Source organism: Palaemon carinicauda, chromosome 35, assembly GCF_036898095.1.
Source record: "Palaemon carinicauda isolate YSFRI2023 chromosome 35, ASM3689809v2, whole genome shotgun sequence".
NCBI classification, from domain to species: Eukaryota; Metazoa; Arthropoda; class Malacostraca; order Decapoda; family Palaemonidae; genus Palaemon; species Palaemon carinicauda.
The window spans coordinates 40,967,611-40,989,928 of record NC_090759.1 but is presented as its reverse complement, the minus strand read 5'-3'; the positions used below and the strand labels follow the sequence as shown (position 1 = coordinate 40,989,928).

The window sequence follows — 22,318 nt, the reverse complement described above, 5'->3', positions numbered from 1 at the left end:
GGCCCCTCCTGATGATGATGATGATTTGCCACAAACTGTTGCCGCACCCTTGACACCAGTTCCATCGGAGCCTGACCAACCTCAGCCTGGACCATCTGGAATAGGTAGGATGTCACCAGCCTTCTCTGCTTCAGCGTCTAGGGCTAACACTCCTGAAGCAGCACTCCAACCTCGGCAGACTCCAACTCCAACACCTTCATCTCCTCCAATTCCCGACGTCACTCCCGAAGCTGTGCAGCCCTACCCGAAGGCTCGTCCCCGCCCTGCTGCTAGAGGGCGCAAGAAGATCCGTGCCTGCATCCTGACTGAGGATGAGGAGGCTCTTAGCCAGGTGCGGGACAAGGAGGAGAAGAAAGCAGCCAGAGAGGAGAAGAAGCGGAGGTTGCAGGAGAAGAAGAGAGGGCAGGAGGCACGACAGGCGGCTAAGAGGAGGAGGTCTGAGCCAGTTGAGGCGAGCAGCAGTGATGAGGAGGCTATCGACAATCCTGCACTCTGTGACGACTCATCTGAATATTCAGATGAGATTGCAGAAGAGCTCGAGTTTGATGCTGCCTCCTATCCATTCGTCCAGAAGGAGCCAGAGGTGAGGGACTTTTTTTTAATATTTCAAAATCTGTAGCCTAGCCTAGGCTAGATTATGTTCATCTATTGCATAAGTAGGCTAAGTCTAGAAGAAAATTTCTATACCCTGGATAGGTAGCGTGGTGTCAGATTTGGCCGGGAAGCGGCGCAAAAACTCGTTTTTTCGTTCCTGCGCATAGACGCCTTGCAGGCTCTGGCCTGTCTACCCAGGAGCCGTTAGTTGCTCACCAGCTTCATCTCAGGAAACATTCGCCACTTCTCTACTCCGACGCATTCGCCGGATATCGCCCTCCAAAGTTGGAATTGTTGCATATTAGCAACCACATTACCGTTACAGGGGTATGTCACGCATACGCAAACATTTTGCATTTTACATTACTGTATTATTATTTAGTGAAATAATGTAATTGTGTCTATCGGAACATATCAGTGAATGGTGTAGGTACTTGTACCAATCGCCATTTTGTTTTGAAAGCAGCAAAAATGTGATTTTGAGGCTAATTTCTAATTTTCTATTTTTTCCTGTTTTCAGATTTCAGCATGGCGAAGAAATATCTCAAGGAGGAGGAGTTTTTGGAGCTCCTTTTTGTCAGTAGTGATGAAGAAGAGCCTTTGACCATTACCTTTGAAGAAGACACTAATGTCAGGACCAAGCTTTTGTGTGGCAAGTGCCATAAGCCTGTTTGTAACTCGCATGTCAACTACACCTGCGACCAGTCCCAACTCACGTAGTAAGTTTCACGAATTATTTTTCTTACCCGTTTATACTTACTAAAAATAATTTTTAACCTTTTTGCTGTCATCTAGGGTCATCATAGACTATTTATTTACCATTTTATTGCATATACATCAATTATTAGTACTCTTTCTAGATATGCCTTTCTTTTACGTCAATTGCGCACGGTACGTGTTACATTTGAACTAAGCTTTTGCCCAGTTTATATTACCTATATATAATTCCTAAGGTTTTGCCATCATCTGGGATCATTGTAGATGACTTTTGGAAAAATTCATCCAAATATAAAAAGTATTACCACTATAAATATAGCATTCCTTTCACACAAATATTTTGTAGTGATTTTGCGTATACAAAAATTAACCGCTTTTTCTTTTCTTTACAGATCTGGCAGTTTTGCTGATATCGGCGATGTTTTTACGTCAAGTTGTGCACACAGGACTCTAATTGCAGCACACAAGTGGTTTTTTGTTCATTGTTTTATTTTAAAGTGTCCAGTTATTTATGAAAAATTGTATTTTTATACTTATTTTCATATTTATGTAAGTACAGTATTATTTTATATTCAACGTTTTTTTTCTCCTACACCAGTAGAAAGTAGACTCTTTAAACTAGTAAACTATAAAAAAAACAAAAGAAATTGTAAATTGGTATTCTCCCGTTAACCCCCCCCCCCCCCCCGAAAGGGAGTGTAACACATATGACACCACTCTACCTGTAACGGGCGAGTTTGGCCACGCTACCTGTCCAGGGTTTGTCAAATTTAGTGTCCGAGCTGAATGGCTTGGTTTTAAAGCCAAATTCCTTATTCATTCATTCCATAGGCTAGGCTATTCATTCTTTTTTTTCATATTTCAAAATCTGTAGCCTAGGCTATCCTAGCCTAGATTATGTTCATCTATTGCATAAGTAGCCTAGCCTAAGTCTAGAAGAAAATTTCTATTTAATTGTCAAATTTAGTAGCCGAGCTGAATGGCTTGGTTTTAAAGCCAAATTCCTTATTCATTCATTCCATAGGCTAGGCTATTCATTCTTTTTTTTCATTTTTTCCCCCAGGTGGGTGACTTTGTCCTGGTCCAGCTTCTCTTCCAGGGGAAGAGGTCTGAGGAGCTTGTCCACTTTGTGGGCAAGGTCATTTCCCTGGAGGAAGACGGGCAGCAGCTGCAGTTGGACTTCCTCAGGATAAGGTCGCCCTTGCTGAAGGACACCTTCCACTTCCCAGCCATCGGGGATGTCGACAGTGTCGACCGCAGCAGGGTGTTGGGGGTCCTCACAGTCAGCACGGGGACCACCCAACGACAAGCAAACCTCATCAAGGTCCTCCCTCCCTTGAGGGACTTTAACATGCATTAGTTTTAAGTCATTCACTTTAAAATGCATTAGTTTTAAGTCATTCACTTTAAGATTCATTAGTTTTAAGTCATTCACTTTAACATGCATTAGTTTTAAGTCATTCACTTTAACATGCATTAGTTTTAAGTCATTCAGTTTCCCATTTTTGTTTAATATATATATTTTTGTATTACATTGAAATTTTGCTACCAATTGTTTTATTCCACCTTTCAGTGTCATGTTCTGGATGTTTTTACTAAGAAAAAATATAAAACATTGGTTTAAGTGTGTTTTTGGTGGACCAAAACATCCGTCCGGGTTGAGACCACAACCCTGCCCGGGTCGTGACCACGCGGTCTCGACCCGGACAGAGAATTTTGGATTTTAAAAACGGCTGTAAAACCCAAAATATAATATCTACAGATATGAAACTCATAGCATAAGATGGGGCATTAGTTAAACTTTCTTTTAAGCACAAAATCTCTCCTGTAGCTCAATACTGTAACTTTTTTTTTATGAATATTATTCATTTTACTGTCCGGGTCGTGAACACATCACCCTCTATATATATATATATATATATATATATATATATATATATATATACTGTATATATTTATATATGTTTATATATACATATATTTATATAAATATATATATATATATATATATATATATATATATAATAAATATTGTGACATCACATTCCTATAATCACTATGGTGCCCATCAACAAAAACTTTGCAATATATTACTTGAAAAATTGATAATATATATATATATTCATTCAACTTATAAAATCAAACTTACAATATATATATATATATATATATATATATATATATATATATATATATATATATATAATTTCCTAATATGAAAGCTCTAAAACTACAGTTTATAAAATTTGTTTTTTTCCTAACTTTTCAAACCTGAGTAATTCATATGGGGTTACTTCTAGTTTTGTTTTCTACAGCCAGATAAAAAAGAAAATGGTTTTATTACATTATGCTGTGTTTTGTAGGCAACTGTTGCACTACCCTTATTCCGAGCGCTTACTCAAAGCACTTCTCTTCAAAGACTTGTGGGGCAGTTGAGGCCAGACCTTTGGTTATTTATATGGGAGTCTTCCTTTGGTGGGAGGAAGTCTTGGTGAAAATCTGCCCCTCTCTCTCTAGCTACAATTACTATAGTAATAACAAGAGATCAAAGTGAATTATTTGCGAACTGTGTAGCCGGCTCATAACGAGGCAGGGCTTTCTGTTCTATTCTAGAGGGCTTTGCCAGGTTGAAGTGATATGAACATCAAGCGTTGCATATTATTTTCATATTCAATATATCATCTAATATATCAACCAGTACACAAATCAAGGTATTCTTACTTGCATTAGGGTGGATCCAAGTGAGGGCTTCAGATCCAATCAAGATCATCATCCACCTTACTACTCATTATATACCCTTATAATGCAGAGAATAAAAAATCCCATAAAAGCTTAAAGTTAGACTATTTGTTGTACAGCAACAATAGGGCCTACAGAAATGGCATCTAAAGACCTTTGCGTGCAATCTCCAAGGTAATTGTTTGTAAAATGGTTTGTCTTTTCCAAACTCCATCTTTTAGAACTTGTGCTACAGTGTTTCTTGTGGAATGCCTGGGTTGCGACAAACCCACGTATATCATGAACGCGGGGTGTGTGTGTGTGTTGGAGATGCTTTCCTCGAGGATTTATAGGCTTTAATAGTAGTTTCTCTCAACCAGAAAGAAATAGTGTTTTTGAAAACTTTCTTGAGTACCCAGTACTCACAAACAAGTTCGAGATTTCAGGCTTAAGATATTGTGTTCTCTTTAAATATTTGCTCACTGCTCTTACAGTACATAGTAACATGTCATCAGGATCATCAGTTACCTCTATGAGAGACATGATCGTGGAAGATTCAAATTTGAGATCAATACCAGCTGGAATTTGGGTTTTGGCCATAATTTCTGGAACAAAGGACAACAACAGTTCTCTCCACACTCTGGAATGTGACACATGATGATATTGTGGAGGATTTATTTTTGCTTCATTTTAATTTTTGTTTTTGCCAAATCCTGAGAGAGAGAGAGAGAGAGAGAGAGAGAGAATTTCATTTGCTTTAGTTTTGCTAAATCGCGCGAGAGTGTGTGTTTGTGTGTGTATGTGTGTTTGTGTGTGTATGTGTGTATGTGTGTTTGTGTGTCCGCGGTGCGCGCCGAAGAACAAGTGGTAGTTAGCGAATGATTGTTTGTAGTGGGAAAGACTGTTGGTACAAATGAGATTGTTTGTTTATGTTTTTAGTTAGGTTACGACAGTGGTGAATGTTTCGGAGCGAATGCTTTTTTTATTTGACTGCAGCTTAAGGCAGTTGTGTGAATGCTGGATTATATATATTTTTCGACCTGCGTGGAAGTGTTTTTTGATTTTCTAAGTAAGTACAGTTTTGTTTATCTTTGCTTGTAGTGATTGTGAATGATAGGAACAATTTATTATTTATCTTTGATTATAGTGCGATAGTTTAGTTAGTTAGGAGTGTTCATAAGTGTTTTTCTTTTTTATTTTGGCAGGCCGTGATTCCTCCTTTGAGAGAGATATTTTGAATTTTGATTGATGACCTGGCTTGTTATAAGGGACTTGGAACTGACTGCTATTTTAGATTTGGATATAATTGGTAACGACTTGGCTGTAAGAAGGAATTTTCGGATCATGATGATGATGATGATGATGATGACATCCAGGACCCCAATTAGGGAGGCAGTGGTGGCAATTTGCCACACAGTGGATTATTGACCACAAAGCTGTGGTAGTTGGCTGCAAAAGACAGTTGGCAGTGTGTGGACGAAAGTGTCCCTCAGAATTATATACTGTATATATAATTATTACATATTGGTTGTGCGGTTGATTTAAGTTTTGTTAGGGGTTTTGTGTTTATTTGAATGGTATTACGTTTTATTTATATTTAGTGTTCAAGTTTACGATTAGTTTTAAGTGATTATTTTGGTTGTGGATGGTTTGTGGATGTTAAGTATTGTAGTTTTAAGGATATATAGTATTAAGGTTATGTTTTGGTTTGTTTTTTGTCCTTTTGTCCAAGAGTCCCGCTGCAGATAACGTAAGGGGAAAGTTTGTGCAGAGGAGACATTTGTCAGTTAGTGTGATCAAGGGTGTGGGGGTTGTTTTGCAACATCCCGCCACATTATTTTGGCGCCCGAACAGGGACTGCCGAGGTGGGATTGAAGCTGGACTCTTTGACAAAGGACTGATAGGGTAAGAAATTAGATTAAGGTTGAAGAAAAATGGAAGGCAAATTAAAGGCTTTGGAGGAGGAATTGCGGCATTATAAAGAACGGGAGCAGATGTTGATAGTTGAGAAAGAGAGGTTGCTAGTAGAGAATGGGAGGTTGAACTGGGAGAATGAGGCGATGCAGAAGGATCTTAGGAAGTTGAAGGGAACTGTAGAGAGAGTGGAAGAATGTGTTGAGATGAGGATGAAAGAGAATGAGGAACGGATGGAGAACCGATTGGAAGCTATGATGGGGCAAGTCATGGGGATGATGAAAACTATAATGGGTGAAGGTGCAGTCGGAGGAGTGTCGTCAGCTTCGGGTAATGGGTTGATAGTGGATGAGAAGGCTAACGTTAGTGATAATGGGAAAGGAAGTGATAGTGATAGTAATAGTAATAGTGATAGTGAGATTGAAGATAAGGGAATAAGGCATAGAAAGGATGAACAGAAATGTGATAGGAATCATGAAAGGAAAGGTAAAAGTGATGTGAAGAAAGAGAAGAAAAAGTATCAGGCTGATAGCAAGGATGATCGTGAATGGGTGAAAGTGGCGAGTAAGAAAAGGGCTAGGAAGAGTATGATCAAGGATAGGAGTATGACTGTGGAATTAGATTCCTTATATTCTAGCGAGGAAGTAGGAAACAAGAAGGAAGGTAGCAGTGATGATATCAGTGAGAATGAACGTGATGTGTGTAAGACTGTGTTTATGAGAGAGGTACCTCGGTGTGAAAGGTTCAATGAGCATAGCAGTAGGGATGTATATGATTTTTTCAAGGAGTATGAGAGGTATTGTCAGGATAAGTATGGTGATAGTAAAAGAGTTTGGGCTAGGGAGTTAGGAGAATATTTGACTGGGTATTTGTTGACGATGTATGGAGTGATAATGAGTGTAGGTGACGTTGATTATGAAAGTGTGAAAAAGAGAATAATTGAGCAGGTAAAACGTATGAAAGGGAGTGTTAGGTATAAGCGTAAGAATGATTTTGATGAGGCAAGGATGAATGCAGGAGAAGCTATATCAATGTACGTATGTAGGTTGGAAACGTTAGCTAGGAAGAAGTATGGGGATGAAGGCATAAATGAGAATAAGGAGTTAATGAGGAAGTTTTTGGCTACTGTACCTGAGAATGTTGCCGAGTTTATTAATTTGAAACGCAAGGAGAAAATGAGGTGGACGCAAGAGAGACTGACATGGGATGATATCTTAGAGATAGTTGAGGATTACGAGTTAGATAGATGTATGAAAGAAAGTAAATCTGTGAGTGTAAGAAGTGGAATGGAGGAAAGTGTGCCAGAATTTGTTAGTTTTAGAGATGCTGTTATGAGAGGACCGATGAGGGTAGCTGATAGTGTAGTAGATAGGAGTGTTAGGGCGAGTAATGTGGGAATACCTGTAAGGACAAATGAAGGGTTTAGGCAAGGGAATCAGGTTTGGAGGGATAGGAGTGTTAGTGCGCATCGAGGTATGTCAGATAGTCGTGTCCGTAATGAAAAGTGTTATAGGTGTGGAAAGGAAGGTCATAAGAAGAATGAATGTAGATGGGCTCTAGGTGCTTGTTTTGGATGTGGTGATGTAGGGCATAGAGTTAGCGAGTGCAAGAAAGAGAAAGGGGTAAAATGTTATCGGTGTGGTATGACAGGGCACATAGCGAGTGGATGTCGGAGTAATCGTACAAATGTGATTTGCGGTAATTGTGGTAAGGATGGTCATTATGCTAGATTGTGCAAGGAGCCGCAGGGTAAGTGTACTGCATGTGGTGTAGATGGGCATGTAGCTAGGGTATGTAGGAAGAAGGGAGTAAATCAGCCAGGATGTTCGGGAAACTAGAGTGTAAGAGGGTTCAGCTGGGTGAGTCCTCCTGTGTGTGTGGAAGGAATAGGATTAATGTTTGTGAGAATGGGATGAGTAATTGGTTGGAAATGAGCAAGTATGAATCTAGTATGCATGTGAAATTAGGGCTGTTCATTATTGAGGTCCTGTGACACTGCAAAGCAAGAGAGCACTACAGACCAGTCGTCCATCCACAAACAAGTTTGTATAGCTGTCATAGCTACTGCCTCCATGTCAGCTAGTTCAGGCCCTGAAATCGTGGCGGGAAAATTAGGTAATCTTAGCAGGTACTGATAGGACTAGATTGGCCAAATCAGCATCAATGGGAAGAGGACTTTGTAAGGCGCCAGAGTGAACGTTAAAACATCTCTGGTGTGACAGAGTTAACGGATGAAGTTTAGAAGATCTACTCGCCTTCAGCGAGTTTTCTGCTGCTGAGACTTGAGTATTCAGAATCTCTAGCGTGTCCTTAGTCTGATTTGAAAGAGCCATGTCAAATCTGAGCCTGGGTCTTTAAGACTGCGGAAAGGTAGCGTCGATAGCGCACCGTCTGTTAGTGGTCTGCACTAAGGGAGGCTCATCCAAACCCTCAAATGGCAGATGAGGCTCATAATCTTGATAAAGTGTAAGGCTTCAGAACTAGATACCAAGGCCTTACGGGGGTACATCAGCAGAGCTTGTGCTCACGCGCACAATAAGGCTCTCCGGAGAGTCATCTGCTGCTACTTCCTACACTAATGCCAAATAGTGGAGTGATCCTTGGGAAGGGGGAAAACTTTCTATGCCCCTTATCCACATTCTATACCAGTAAAGAAGTATCTGAAAAAAATTATGTTCTGTGGAACGTGTATTATCATGATTATGAACATCAGACCAAGCGCTAGTGTGAGGTCTGTCCTGATGATTATTAAGTTTGTTATCAGTGTTAGGCACAGGGTTCTTTGGTACGGTTTTATCACACTGCTTCCTAGCTGAAAGTTTATAAAACTTCGGGGGAACTCTAAAAAAGATGTGGGGAAGTTCTACCACTCTCTATACAACCTGGTGGCTGTATAGTCACATTATTTCTAGCCTCACTATGAGGTGGAAGAATACTTTCACATGTCAAAACGGTGCCACGTTTAGGATGTTATGATATTTTGGGGAAACAACTTGCTTAGAACTGTCAGCCTGCCCAAAATGCGGAGGGGTAGCCTCACGCGCAGACAAGGCATGTCATCACATTTAGACACAGCGGAACATTCAGATTTGTAATCTCAACGTTCGGCCTAGCTATATTCTTAGCTGAAATTCTTGATAAAGGAGGATTTGTTACACTTGAATGAACACTGTTATTAGGCTTAGAACAGGAGGGTTGTTTCGAGCATGTAGGCAATGCCAAATCTTGTGGGGAGACACAGCTGAACCAGTCCAGCCCACCTCACAATAAAGATGACAAATCTCTTGATTTGTCCCGGGAACTCTTTTAGGGAGATCTCTGCCAAGGATCCTCGGTGTACGAGGCATGCCTTGCTCGTTTTTATTGAGCTGGAGACTGACAATAAGGGTCTTTAAACAGATTTTGACATACGAAAATCTATTTTTGGGTGAGATAGCTTCCTACTGTACTGTATAATATTTCTGCGAGTCATATTACAAGAGAATTACCGTCAGGTATCACGGGGTTCTATCCCCGGAACGACTATCCAAAGATATCGTGTATAATTAGGGACGTATCCGAAGAAAACAATAGATATCTGCACCCCCAATAGACTTTGCCCAGTCTAATCCACCGAGGGGAAGGATAAGTGAGGAGCCGTTACATATCCTCTCACCTTACGGTGCCCTCGTATGTCTCTGGCGCATTTTCCTTTGTCGCAGCTTCGATCTACTGTTGTGTTGTTTTGTTGTGCGCTCTTTATCAGCTTCTTTTGAAGATTTTCTTCGTATGATGGCTTCCCCTTCATCATCTAAGTTGAGTACCAACCTTTCTTTGCAGTTTGCTTTAGCTGTAAATGTTTTAGATCCCTTCGGTGAAAGTTATTTAGCTTTTATGATGAGGGAGCTGGGGCGCCCCAAGTCCAGCTAGCTTGGGCGTCTTGTTAGGTACCTGATCGCCCTTATTTTTCGTGTTCACTTTATTTATTGTGTAAATTTCCCGTTAGCTAGTATTTATTTATCATTGCGATGCTTTGGGCTCTACTTAATGTTTGCATGTACATTGCATTATTGTATTTTATCTTTTTGTTGGTGCGTGTCAGTTTCGGGTAGCCTAGCCTAGAGAGCGGTAACTTTTCAGTTGAAAACGGACTCGCCGATGTCATTTAGGTCGTCTTACCGGATTCGTTGACAGTGGCTTTTTCCCTTAGGAGTTTTTTACCTCAGTTACACTAGTTTACTGAATTATTTTGTCCACTTGTTTTCAATATTTTGGTATTTTAGACCGTTTAGGCTCTTGGCCATTGTGCTGCAATCAATTGTCATTTCCTAGGCTAGGTATGCGCAGTTTTTTGGAGAGCCCCTTTGCGAAAGGTGATCTCATTAAGTTGGTACGCTGACTTTCTGTACTGCCGTTCCTTTTAGCCTTTGGGATTTCTCCTTTGACTTGCTGCATCCAGGCCTAGCCTATCTTTCGACGGCATATCCGTTGGTCTGCCATGCTACATTCGTTCAAGATTTCTCATCCTGGGTACTTGCAGTTCTTTCGAGTTCCCCTTTGCGAAGGGTGAGCTCAAAATGTCGGTGCGCTGACATTATTGTTCTGCCGTTTCCTAGCCTCTGGGATTTCTAAATCGAGTAGCATCATTTCCTTAATTATCAATTTTAGATACTTATAATGGGCATTCTACCCCATGTCGTTACCTCTCTCTGTGGTTGGTCTTTCTGGCACTGACATCGATGTCAAAATTGTGTTTTATGATGCTGTGTTTTTGCAATTGTTGTTAGTGAGGGCTAATTCCCTCTGGCTTCTGGCCCTCCAGAGCCGTCAGCATGCTTCTCCATGCGGAGTGAGTTGTTAGACTGACGGCGGTGCCGGTACTTAGGGCCTTGTCGTCTCCTACGGCATACCTTACTTTTATACCTGTGATAGTGATGCGTCGCTATTTACGGCGGTGCTGCTTTTAGCGTCACTGCCTTCCCATACGGCATTATGTTTCTGCGGAAACTATTACCGCTTGTCTCTGCTGCCATACGTTTACCGACATAGTCGTTACTGGCGGCGGGACTTTAAATGAGGTTACATCAGTATGAGGGGAAATGGCAGGCTCTATTCTAAGGTTCTGCTGGGAATGAGAAGATAATGTCATTGTTCTGATGGGAGACACTACTAAAGTGGGAAACATCTTATCTGCCTAATCTGATATAAAGTATATAAATCTCCACTCAGCGCACTCGTAAGGGGGAGAGATATCTAGTCATTACAGAATAATTAGGGACAGATGCATCTAAAGGATCCAGCACAGGGAGCACAGTGGTCGTAGCCAGGGGATCTGCAATAAGAACAGGTTCAAGCTCATAATGAACATTATTAAGACTAGGTGATAAAATTATGGCCGTCGTCCTCTGTGACTGAAGCCACAGAAGCCTCCTGACACGAACTTGGAGGTGAGATAACGCTCGGAGCCGAACCCAACTTCCACTTCTGATTGCTAACAGGAGGTGAAGGAGGGGAAAAATCTCTCTTACCTTGTTTCTTAAAGCGAACGATATCTCTCCCAATGGGAGAGTGAATACTTCCTACAATACTCACATGGTGATTCCATAGAACATCTTTTATTTCTACATGTATCCACTTCGACCTGCTACCTGGCTCATAAATATACCACAGGGACAACCATCTCGGACAGGGCAGGAACGCATTGAATTCGACAATATCGAACGGCATACACTAGTATCCCACAAATAATGAAAGCACGCAAGAGACAATGAATGTCAAAGACACAAAAGACAAGCACTAAGCACTATGAAGGTATTGGGTAGGCGATGCGGTTGCCTAATCACAGAAGAGAAGGAAGGCACGTCCGACCGCCTTCTCGGCTGGAAGCGTTGTGAGTAAGCACGTAGAACAAGCTTAGTGCGTCATGGGCAGCAGTTGCCATGCAACGTAGCATGACCTATTCAAACCATTTACTTTTTTATTGTCTGGCCGTAGAAATCGAAACTAGAAGTAACCCAATATAAATGACTCAGAAGTTTGTATCCGCGTAGGAATGAATGTCTTTTATTATTCATTAATTATATTGTCATTGAAAAATAAAAACACAAATTTATAACAGCAAGAAAAAAGTGCTCCCATAATAATCTAGAAAACATGTAGGCGTGCATATTCATTAACGTCTTACCTAGTTTTTTAACCATTGTTGCAAAGCACACTCCAGTCATAAATGCGTCATACCCTGCATCATGAGCTTTACTCGAATCCCCAATTTCAAAACTTTCATGGTCTGCCTCTATTTCAAATTCAGGAGGCTTGTACTTTTCACAAAGATCGCTGAACAATATTTCTAGTCCAGTTATTGGAATGTCTTCACTGAAAATAAAAGGAAATTCAGTAATACTTGTGAATATCTGCCTACTTGATTTAAAAGTAAAACTTTGTGTACATGCCTTGGCCAGGCCTTTAATCTTTTTACATCTACTGCAAAAACAAATGTGACAGATAAAATCTTCATAAACTGTGGTAATCCAAGAACTAATATTCTCAAAGATACAAGACTTTAATGACTACTAATATCTTCTTATATTGTAATAAATAGCCTATATAGTAGATTTCATAAAATTGATGAACACTGCACATGGGGATCAGGTAGCAATTCTTATTTGATGAAGGAGACACTTTGTTATTCCTGTTAAATATTGTTCAACTGTAAAATAATTGCAGCCTCGAAAGCTAGGACTAAACTTGTTTCATTACTGGCCATAGTAAAAAATATTTCATATTAAGGGCATGGATTTCATGGTCGACCACTGTTGTATTTAAAATTTGTGAATACTGTATATGACTACCCCCTTAATACTTCTCCAGACCCCCACATTTTTCAATAATTATTATACAATATTCATTGTGCTATAAATTTTGCAAGTGCAGCATAGTTGACAAACTCAGGATTAAAGGACTACTCATTGGTTTGTATGATTAGCCTATCTTATGCCCATGAGCTACAGCACCTCTACACTAATTGGATGCCATCCTACAAACTACATTCAAATTTTTTCAGCCAATTTCTTGGCATATCATCTGATGGGACCATGGTTACTAGTGTATTTTGTTTTTAACTCAATATCAAGATGTATTTCCTAAAATAAGATTTTGTTTAGTCTGTAATATATTTCATATGTATGTCCAGTATGTATGGGTCTAAGTTTGATAAAGATAAAATGTGCAATGCCTGTTGAGAACGAGAGTTTATTATTACAGAATAGATCTGATAAGAGAAGGGATCACGGAGATCAAACACTAGTATTAGATTTACTAAATATGAGGGACAAGAATAAGTAAAGAGTGCAGCATGCTTTTTCAATGAATGTAGAAATCTCCCACATCAAATAGTACAGTACAGTATAGAGTTTACTAATTATTGGATGAGGAGGAAGAAAAAAAGTGAAGGGAGTTAAGCGTAATGATTTCTGTTCTTCGGAAGGCAGTCTAACTGACAACCGCATTTTGGTTGATGTTACTCTATCGCTTTTAGCAAATATAATTAACCTTTTGATGTTAATAATATGACACAATCATTCTTGGGCTCCTTTTTTTTTCTCCTGTCTTACATATCTCTTATTATCTAGATAATTTTCTGAGCCTTCATCTTTAAAGGTTGAGCTTTTACTAGTAAATTACCGTAAATTAATAGAGTTCACTCCAAAGCTGAAATATACAGGATATTTTTAGATTCATCTTATTCTTTGGTGGAAACCTTGGTTACACATTTAAACTTAGTATGTATTGCCAGGATAAGTATCCAGAGGAAGCCATACCCCAAGCCTTCCCTAAAAGAGTTGAGAAACAATTAGAGCAGGCTAACATTTTTTCCCGGTATATCTAGCCTGCACATGGTGGATAGAGGTAATTCACCTTAATTTACAAATAAAAAGGAAAAGACAGGAAGTGGTTTATTCAACTAAAGGAAGTTGACCTTAGATTAAATTGTACTTGGTAGGTTTAGCTAGCATGAGCCAATAGCACTTACTAAGATTTTGATATCATGAAACCAGAATTGAAAGTATTGGGGACATCTGCTTCTCCAGGAGTAGGTTGTTTCCTATGTACAAGTCAGCCATACTTTAGTGCAGCATATAACCATCAGCAACTCTGGTAAGCCCTCAACAATTTAAAAATACAATATTTTCCAAGTGAGAAATCCTCTGGGTTTGTTTTGAAGAATCTCACATTTGTGCAGAGCACTTAATAATTCCCTATTCTTCATAGAATCAGTATAGTCTGTATGACCATCGCATTATGATAACGCCTACTTTCATGGACTTCCTTGTATAATCCTTGGACCAATCCTCAGTTTTAACAAGGTGGCCCACTGACCCCAACCACAGACCTAGGCATGAAGTAGCCTGCATGGTATACTACGCCACTTTTTCCATGTGTAGGTTCTCAGATGCCGAAAAGGAAGCTGAGAGCCAAGAAAGCCTCTTAAACATGAATCCCTTTGAGAGAGCCTCTACGGAGGAGTCAAGAGGCAAAACCAGAAAGGGCTCGTCTGTGTCCTCGTAATTTCTCCTCTGCTGGACAAATGGTGGCGTTAAGAGTTAGGAGGATGAGCCTGCTTGAAGCGAGCTAGAAGAGCAGGCAATCTGTGAGAATGTCTTCTTTCTAGCTGCTGTCAATCCCTTCGACCAGGGAAGAGCTGCATTTGCCTTAGGTGGTCACTGGGTACTGTAGACATGGTCCAAGACCATGTCTTTACCATCCTGAGGAGCCGTCTCTGGTTCAGCCTTCCCATTGATGGCCCTCATGCAGGCTAGGACTTACCAGAAGTCGTACTCTGACTCCCTCTGCATAACTTCTGAGCTGAACTTTAGAATTGCAGCCCCAGGAAGATAGTCATCTGCTAAGTCCAAGTCCTCATCTACCACCAAGCTCTCACTGATATGAGCCCGGGTTGGGTCGAGGTTGTCAACTGAAGGAATGTCGCCTGCAGACATTCCTGCTACTGGGGCAGACCCTCTAGCTCTCTCTTGCAGGAGAGCTGCACCGTCTTGGTGTCCTTAGACTCTCTGCGAGGCGGCAGATACTCCTCCGGAAGAGAAGGTCTGGTAGCTTCCTGCCGTCCCTAAGAGGTCTGAACCTCTCTTGAAGGATATTCCTCATCTTCCAGCGGCTTGCTGGTGAGGCGTAGGCTGCTTCAAAACTGCTGCTAATGGTTTGGAAGGCTCGTCCCTAGCCTGTCAAGGAGCAGAACTGTGATCACTTGCGGGAACGCGTCTATTGCGCATAGGAACATCAAGATTGTGAGGGAGATGGTGAGCACACTGGGGAGTGGTGATCATGTCTAGGAGACCTGTGAGAATGAGTCCGACGAACTGGCGAGTAACAATCACATGGGTGAGCAACACATGGGAGAGAGACTTGTTGTAAAGGGACTTGGGGGAGAGCGACGCATTGGCGAGCAGTGTGTTAATGATCGGAGAGCGGCGCGTTAGTGATCGGCGAACTGAAGATCGACGAGCTGGTGATTGGCGAGCAGGTGAGTGATGTGCTGGCATGTTGCAAGATGGAGAGTAATGCTTCGGAGAGCGTCTTCTGGCAGGAGACCGTCTAGAATGAGAAGGACAAGCTGGCGAACGGCTGGAGAGCAGCGATTACGAGGTAACGAGTAACTGCGAGCTAGAGAAAAGTGGGCAGCGGTGGAGCAGCTTCCAAGAGCTGGTGAACAGTAAGCAGGCAAGTGACAATCATGAGCTGGCAAACGGCAATCAGAAGTGATGATCACGAGACGAGTGATGAGCACGAACCGAATAGTGACGAGCACGAGTAGGAACATGAGGAAATTATCGTCATTCTCAGCAGAAGGTCGGCATTGGGGTGGCAAGCAGGCGTGTTGGTCTCGTCAGCGTGCAGGCCTAGCAGAGACAGGAGAGGGCGAGAGGTGGGCCTTGCAGACAGCAAGGGCATTGATCACTGCATCCACGGGTGAAAGGACTTCTACTTTGGAGGACACCAGAGAAGGTCTTCACTGGGCCCCACACTAAAAATGTTATACCTTTGAAGGCGACCCCCAGCAACAGCCAAACCTGCAAAACATGAGAGAGAAGGATTCCCCAAGGGCGGGGGTGAAGTTACTTCTCTAGGGGATGCAGCAACACCCCTGATCTCCGGGGTTGTTCTGGAGTTTACTGGTCTATGCTCCTACTCAACTGATCCTCAGAAGAAACACAGCGAGCAGAAGCTTAGGGAAGAGACCGAGTGAGCAGGAGCTTTGGAAATAGACCGGGGGTGGGGGAGGGGGGGTCAAAGAAGATGTACGAGGTTTCTTTGTCCTCAAGGAAGACCCAGAAGGTGAAGAATACCTCTTAGACTTCTTGTGTCGACGCCAAAATCTCTACCAATGGGAGGCACACCACTCCCTAACACCTTGCAGGTGTTATCCTGGTCACAGTGCAATCCTCTGCAGGTCGGACACAACAAATAGGGGTTGGTTTTGACGTAGGACATTAAGGTTCCTCAAGAACGTCCTTCAGGTCCTGGCTAAGTCCACATGATGGACAGCAGGAAGAAGCAATTCTCACACCTGTAAGAAAAAAAGAATTAAAATATAGTAAATAACCAAAACATTTTTGAGAGCAGACAGAGCACATGTCCGATTTCCTCAAAACCAAAAGAAAAAGTGGCTCAGATACACTGGTGTGTGAGTGAGAGGGGTAGCTAGCAACCCCCACTAGGCCCCCCTGCTGACTAGGGAGTTGGGTACTTGCCATCTCACTTAAAAGTCCTAATGGCTAGTCTTCCAGCTTCGCCGAAAAATCTATTCTATATATTCATCATGGCATTTCCCCACATTTTCGGGGGTAGCCGACATCAAACAAATGAACAAAATGGGACCTTTCCTCTCTCCGCTCCTACTAGCCTGACGAAGGATTAAGCAGGGTTTGACTGGTACAGTATTGCTAGGGTGCCACAGTCCACCTTTCCCGGTTATTCACCACAAATGAAGTTCCATATGCTGAAGCCCTTACTGCTGCTACCTCCGCGTTTACCAAGGCAACCAGAGGAAGCAGCAGGGCCTAACGGAACTGAGTCACAATCGCTCACCATTCATTCCTATTTCTAGCGCGCTCTCTTGCCTCTCTCACATCTATCCTCCTATTATCTAAAACTTTCTTCACTCCATCCATCCACCCAAACCTTGGCCTTCCTCTTGTACTTTCCCCATCAACTCTTGCATTCATCACCTTCTTTAGCAGACAGCCACTTTCCATTCTCTCAACATGGCCAAACCACTTCAACACATTCATATCCAATCATGCTGCTAAATCATTTATTACACGAGCACTCACCCTCACTATTTCATTCCTATCCCTATCTAATCAAGATACACCAGTCTTAATCCTCAGACACTTCTTAAACACATTCAATTTCTGTCTCTCCGTCACTTTCACTCCCCACAACTCCGATCTATACATCACAGTTGGTACAATCACTTTCTCATACAAAACTCTTTTTACATTCATGCCTAACCCTCTATTCTTTACCCCTCCCTTCACTGCCCCAAACACTTTGCATCTTTCATTCACTCTCTGGCGTACATCTGCTTCTACTTCACCATTTGCTGCAACAACAGACCCAAAGTACTTAAACTGATCCACCTCCTCAAGTAACTCTCCATTCAACATAACATTCAACCTCGCACCACCTTCCCTTCTCATGCATCTCATGACCTTACTCTTACCCACATTAACTCTCAACTTCCTTCTCTCACATACCCTTCCAAACTCAGTGACTAATCGACCAAGCTTCTCTTCAGAGTCTGCAACCAGTACAGTATCATCGGCAAACAACAACTGATTTACCTCCCATTCATGATCACTCTCGTCTATCAGTTTCAATCTTGATCAAGCACTTAAGCATTCACCTCTCTCACCACTCCATCAACAAACAAATTGAATAACCATAGCGATATCACACATCCCTGTCTCAGCCCCACTCTCACTGGAAATCATTCGCTCACTTCATTTCCTATCCTAACCTTTGTAGAAACTCTTCACTGCTTGCAACAACCTTCCACCTATTTCATATAACCTCATCACCTTCCACATCGCTTCCCTATCAACTCTATCATTTGCTTTCTCCAGATAAATAAGCACAACATACACCGCCTTGTCTCTTGCTAAATATTTCTCGCATATCTGCCTAACTGTAAAAATCTGATTCATACATCCCCAACCTCTTCTAAAACTACCCTATACTTCTAAGATTGCATTCTCTGTTTTATCCTTAATCCTATTAATTAGTACTCTAAAATACACTTTTCCAACAACACTCAACAAACTAATACCCCTTGAATTACAACACTCATGCACATCTCCCATACCTTTCTATAGTGGTACAATACACGTACACACCCAGTCTACTGGTACCATTGACAACATAACACATATTAAACAATCTCACCAACATTTCAAGTGCAGTCACACCCCCTTCCTTTAACATCTCAGTCCTCACACCACCCATACCAAGTGCTTTTCCTACTCTCGTTTCATCCAGTGCTCTGCTCACTTCCTCTCTTGTAATCTTTCTCTCATTCTCCTCTCCCATCACTGGCAACTCAACACCTGCAACAGCAATTATATCTGCCTCCCTATTATCCTCAACATTCAGTAAACTCAAAATATTTCACCCACCTTTTCCTTGCCTCCTCTCCTTTTGACAACCTTCCATTTCTATCTTTCACTGTCTCTTCAATTCTCGAACCACCCTTCCTTACTCTCTTCACTTTCCAAAACTTCTTATTCTCTTATATGAACGACCCAAACCCTGACCCCACCTCCAGTAAGCTGCCCTCTTTGCCACAGCTACCTTATGTTTTATTTCCACATTTTTCTTTCTATATCTCATACTTCTCTACACTATTACTCTGCAGTCATTCTCCAAATGCCCTCTTTTTTTTTTTCTTCGACTTTTATCTTTACTCCTTCATTCCACCATTCACTACCCTTCCTCGTGCTGCCTCCAACAATACTCTTGCCATACACATCACTTGCAATCCTAATAAAATTTTCTTTTACAAACTTCCTTTCCTTCAAATTACCAGTTTCTCTCACTTTCATACTGTCATATGCCATTTCCAACCTTATTAATATTCACTTTTTACCTCTGGTTTTATTAATTCAAACTTCACTACCTCCCTTTTACACCCCCCCCCCCCACTCTATTCCCCTCTCTTTTGCTGTACTTAATTTTCCTTCCACAAAAAAAAAAAAAAAAATTATCATACATACTGTTAGCCATACCCCTAAACACGTGCACATCTTTCAATCTTCCAACATTCTTCTAGTTATCAACACACAATCCCAATACACCCTTTTTACCACTCTTCCATTTGCCACTTTTACCAATGTATACTTGTTATTATCTTTCTTTTTGAAAAACTACAACTTATTACCAGGTCTTGCCCAACACATATCTCTACCAGTCTCTCATCACTAATTTTCACCTGGTAAGTCATACTTCCCAATGACACCTTCTACCTCTTCAGCACCCACTCTAGCTTTTAAGTCACCCATGACAACTACATAATTCCTTCTACACACCTAGTTAATTCATTCCAGAATTCATTCTGCTCTTCTTTGCTTTTGTCACACCTAGCCCATACGCACTAACAAAAGCCCAACATTCCCTACCCAACCTAACCGTTACCCACATTAACCTAGATGATATCTCCTTCCATTCCACTACTTTGTCATCCACTCACTCAGCAATATAGCCACACCCAGAGGGTTTGATTGATTGATTGATTGATGCCAGAAAACCTTAAATCAATCAATCAATTAAACCCTCTCTAGCTCTTCCCCTTTCAATCCCCGATACTCTACCAGTCCCTTCACCAAATATCATTTCAACCTTCCCTTTTATCTTTCTAACACAAAGCCAATATATCCATCCTTCTCTTCCTAAACATACTTCCAATATCACATCTTTTAATCGCTATGGTACTACAACTACGCACATTCAGACACCCCAAAACTAGAGTGCAGGGAGCAGTCACTCTCCCCCCAGCTACACCTCTTAGATATCTCATAGGAATAAGATACAGAGATAGGGTTCCCAGTCCACTCATCCCATCCCTTTTAGTTACCTCTTTCGACACGCAGGGATACGTTGGCGCTATTCTAATTGTTGTTATGCCCCCGCCGAAAGATAATCCCTATAAATAGCGTAGGGCTTGTAGTAATGTTGGAACAAAGGGATAATTAGGAGTAATCTTAGGAAATGCAGTTTAGGTTTTTTGTCCATCCTGTTTAATTTGAGCGTCCTCATGTAATGGTCATCTATATACGTATTAGGAAACTAAATTCAAACCATATATATGCTATAGTAATAAATATAAACACATAAAACAAGATACATTTTACCTTCTGTCCTCAAAAGGAAGTCTGTCTCTGAATACTCCAACCTGCAATTCCCTTTCAACAGGGGCTACCTATATTCTAATGACATCCCATATCAAGAAAGCTAATTCTTTACCCACGCCCAAAACCAAGATGTGAGAGAAGTTGCTTCCTCATGGGGGTTTTTTTCTAATATGTAATTTCAGGACATCCAGAGCTTTACAGGTTTGTCTGGGAACTGGGTGTTTATATGACACTACATAAAACAAATCCAAGCAGTAAAACATATGTGCGTAGTACTCGGCTTGTTCGTGGCACCTACAAGGGGGAAAACAAATATAAAAGCTGTTAATTCAGCCAGGTCCTTTAGCAAAAGCATAATGACAGACATCTATCCAGCTTCTTCTTGGAAGTTTTTGGGAGATTTTCTCTTATGAGACAGGAATCTGACTTTTTAGATTTTCTTCTCACCTATCCACTTCTAATTTGGTTGTTTGCTTGGTTGTACATGTTTGTTCTCTATGGTACACGCACCTACTCAGTTATTGTTCTATTATAAATCTTTGGAGACCACACAGCACATGTAAAGAACGGGGGTTTGCATTCATGTTGGAACAAATGACGAATTTGGAAGTAATTTGTATTTTTCCTAAATATACAAACCTGAAGTTCTTTACACATATTTATCCTACCATCACCTTCCCCTAGCAAGTCCTGCAAGCAACAAAAATGGTTGAGCAAGTGAGTGTTCAGGCTGAACAGTAGTCTCCCCAGCTATTTCCCAGTATGCCAGAAAGTTGGCTGCACCTCGTTCAAGCTTTTTATGGCTAAGCACAGCAGCTCGTGCTGAATCTACTAATAGTGAAAAACTTCAGGATTGTATAGTTAGGAAAAATACAAATTACTTTCAATTTTGTCATTTTTACATCTCTCGACACTCCCTGACTTTTTTTAGTTCATTTTCAACAAAGGATAAACAACGCAGGTGTTCAGAAATCCACCAAAAATTAGTTTTTTCTTTCATGCTGATTACTTTACTTACTTTACTTTGACAGCTGCTTTTCCGGTCCCTTACAGCAGGGGAACCCCACTCTCTACAGGACCACCACTGTCGTTTTACCGTCTTCTTTCAGAGTATTTAACGTTTCATATCGTGTACTGTTCATTTACTGTTAAATCGTCACTATTGTATGACTGTTGAAATAAGAAAGCCTTCAGTTTCCTCTTGAAAGCCTTAATGTCTTCTATCATTCGGATGTCTTGGGGCCACATATTTATAGGCTCTGGAGACTACGGTAGACATATATCTAGGTTCCAATAGTTTGAAGCCATCTGTAACTATTCTCGTGTCAACATGATTTGTTGGCTGGGCAATATGTAGCAATTTTCTTAAGTATTTTGGACGACCAGTTCTGATAACTTGGTGGGTTATTGTACATATTTTAAATTCAATTCTCGTTTTTATCGGAAGCCAGTGTAAATCAATTAGTATAGGGGTGATCCTTTCTCAAGGTGGAACATCTTTTATCAATCTTGCGCCTCTTTTTATAATGTTTTGTAATTTCTTAAGTTGTACTTTTGGTAAATTGTAATAGATAAAGTTGCAGTAGTCTATCCTGGTAATAAGACAGTTTATCATAAGTTTCTTTACAGAATTTTCGTCCAGGTACTTTTTTATAAACGCTATATTTCTTAGATAATAACCAGCAGTTTTTATTACATTATTTATTTGGTTATTTAGAGACAGGTTGCAGTCAAGAAATACACCTAGATCTCGAACTTTACTAGATATCGGCACTGAGTCATTATTTATGTTCATTTGAATATCACCCAAGTTTCTAATGCTGTTTCTCTTACCCACCACACTATGAATTCAGTTTTGTTCCTATTTAATTTTAGTTGTTTAAATGTCATCCATTCTCTAACACTATCAAGGATTCGGTTTAAAGTTTCAGTAGTGTCATCTATATAATTTATGAAGAAGTAAAATTGTGTGT

The 22,318-nt window shown here is 40.9% G+C and overlaps 1 protein-coding gene across 1 annotated transcript in view; it reads right to left on the bottom strand.

Annotated features, from left to right (window-relative positions):
* Window positions 1–11,999: 11,999 nt before the first annotated feature.
* LOC137627246 (poly(A)-specific ribonuclease PARN-like) overlaps window positions 12,000–22,318 on the bottom strand; it is a 506,907-nt gene continuing 496,588 nt past the window's right edge. The window contains exon 8 of the mRNA XM_068358327.1: window positions 12,000–12,294. Within this exon, the coding sequence (XP_068214428.1) occupies window positions 12,000–12,294 (295 nt within the window). The remainder of the gene's footprint in view (window positions 12,295–22,318) is intronic.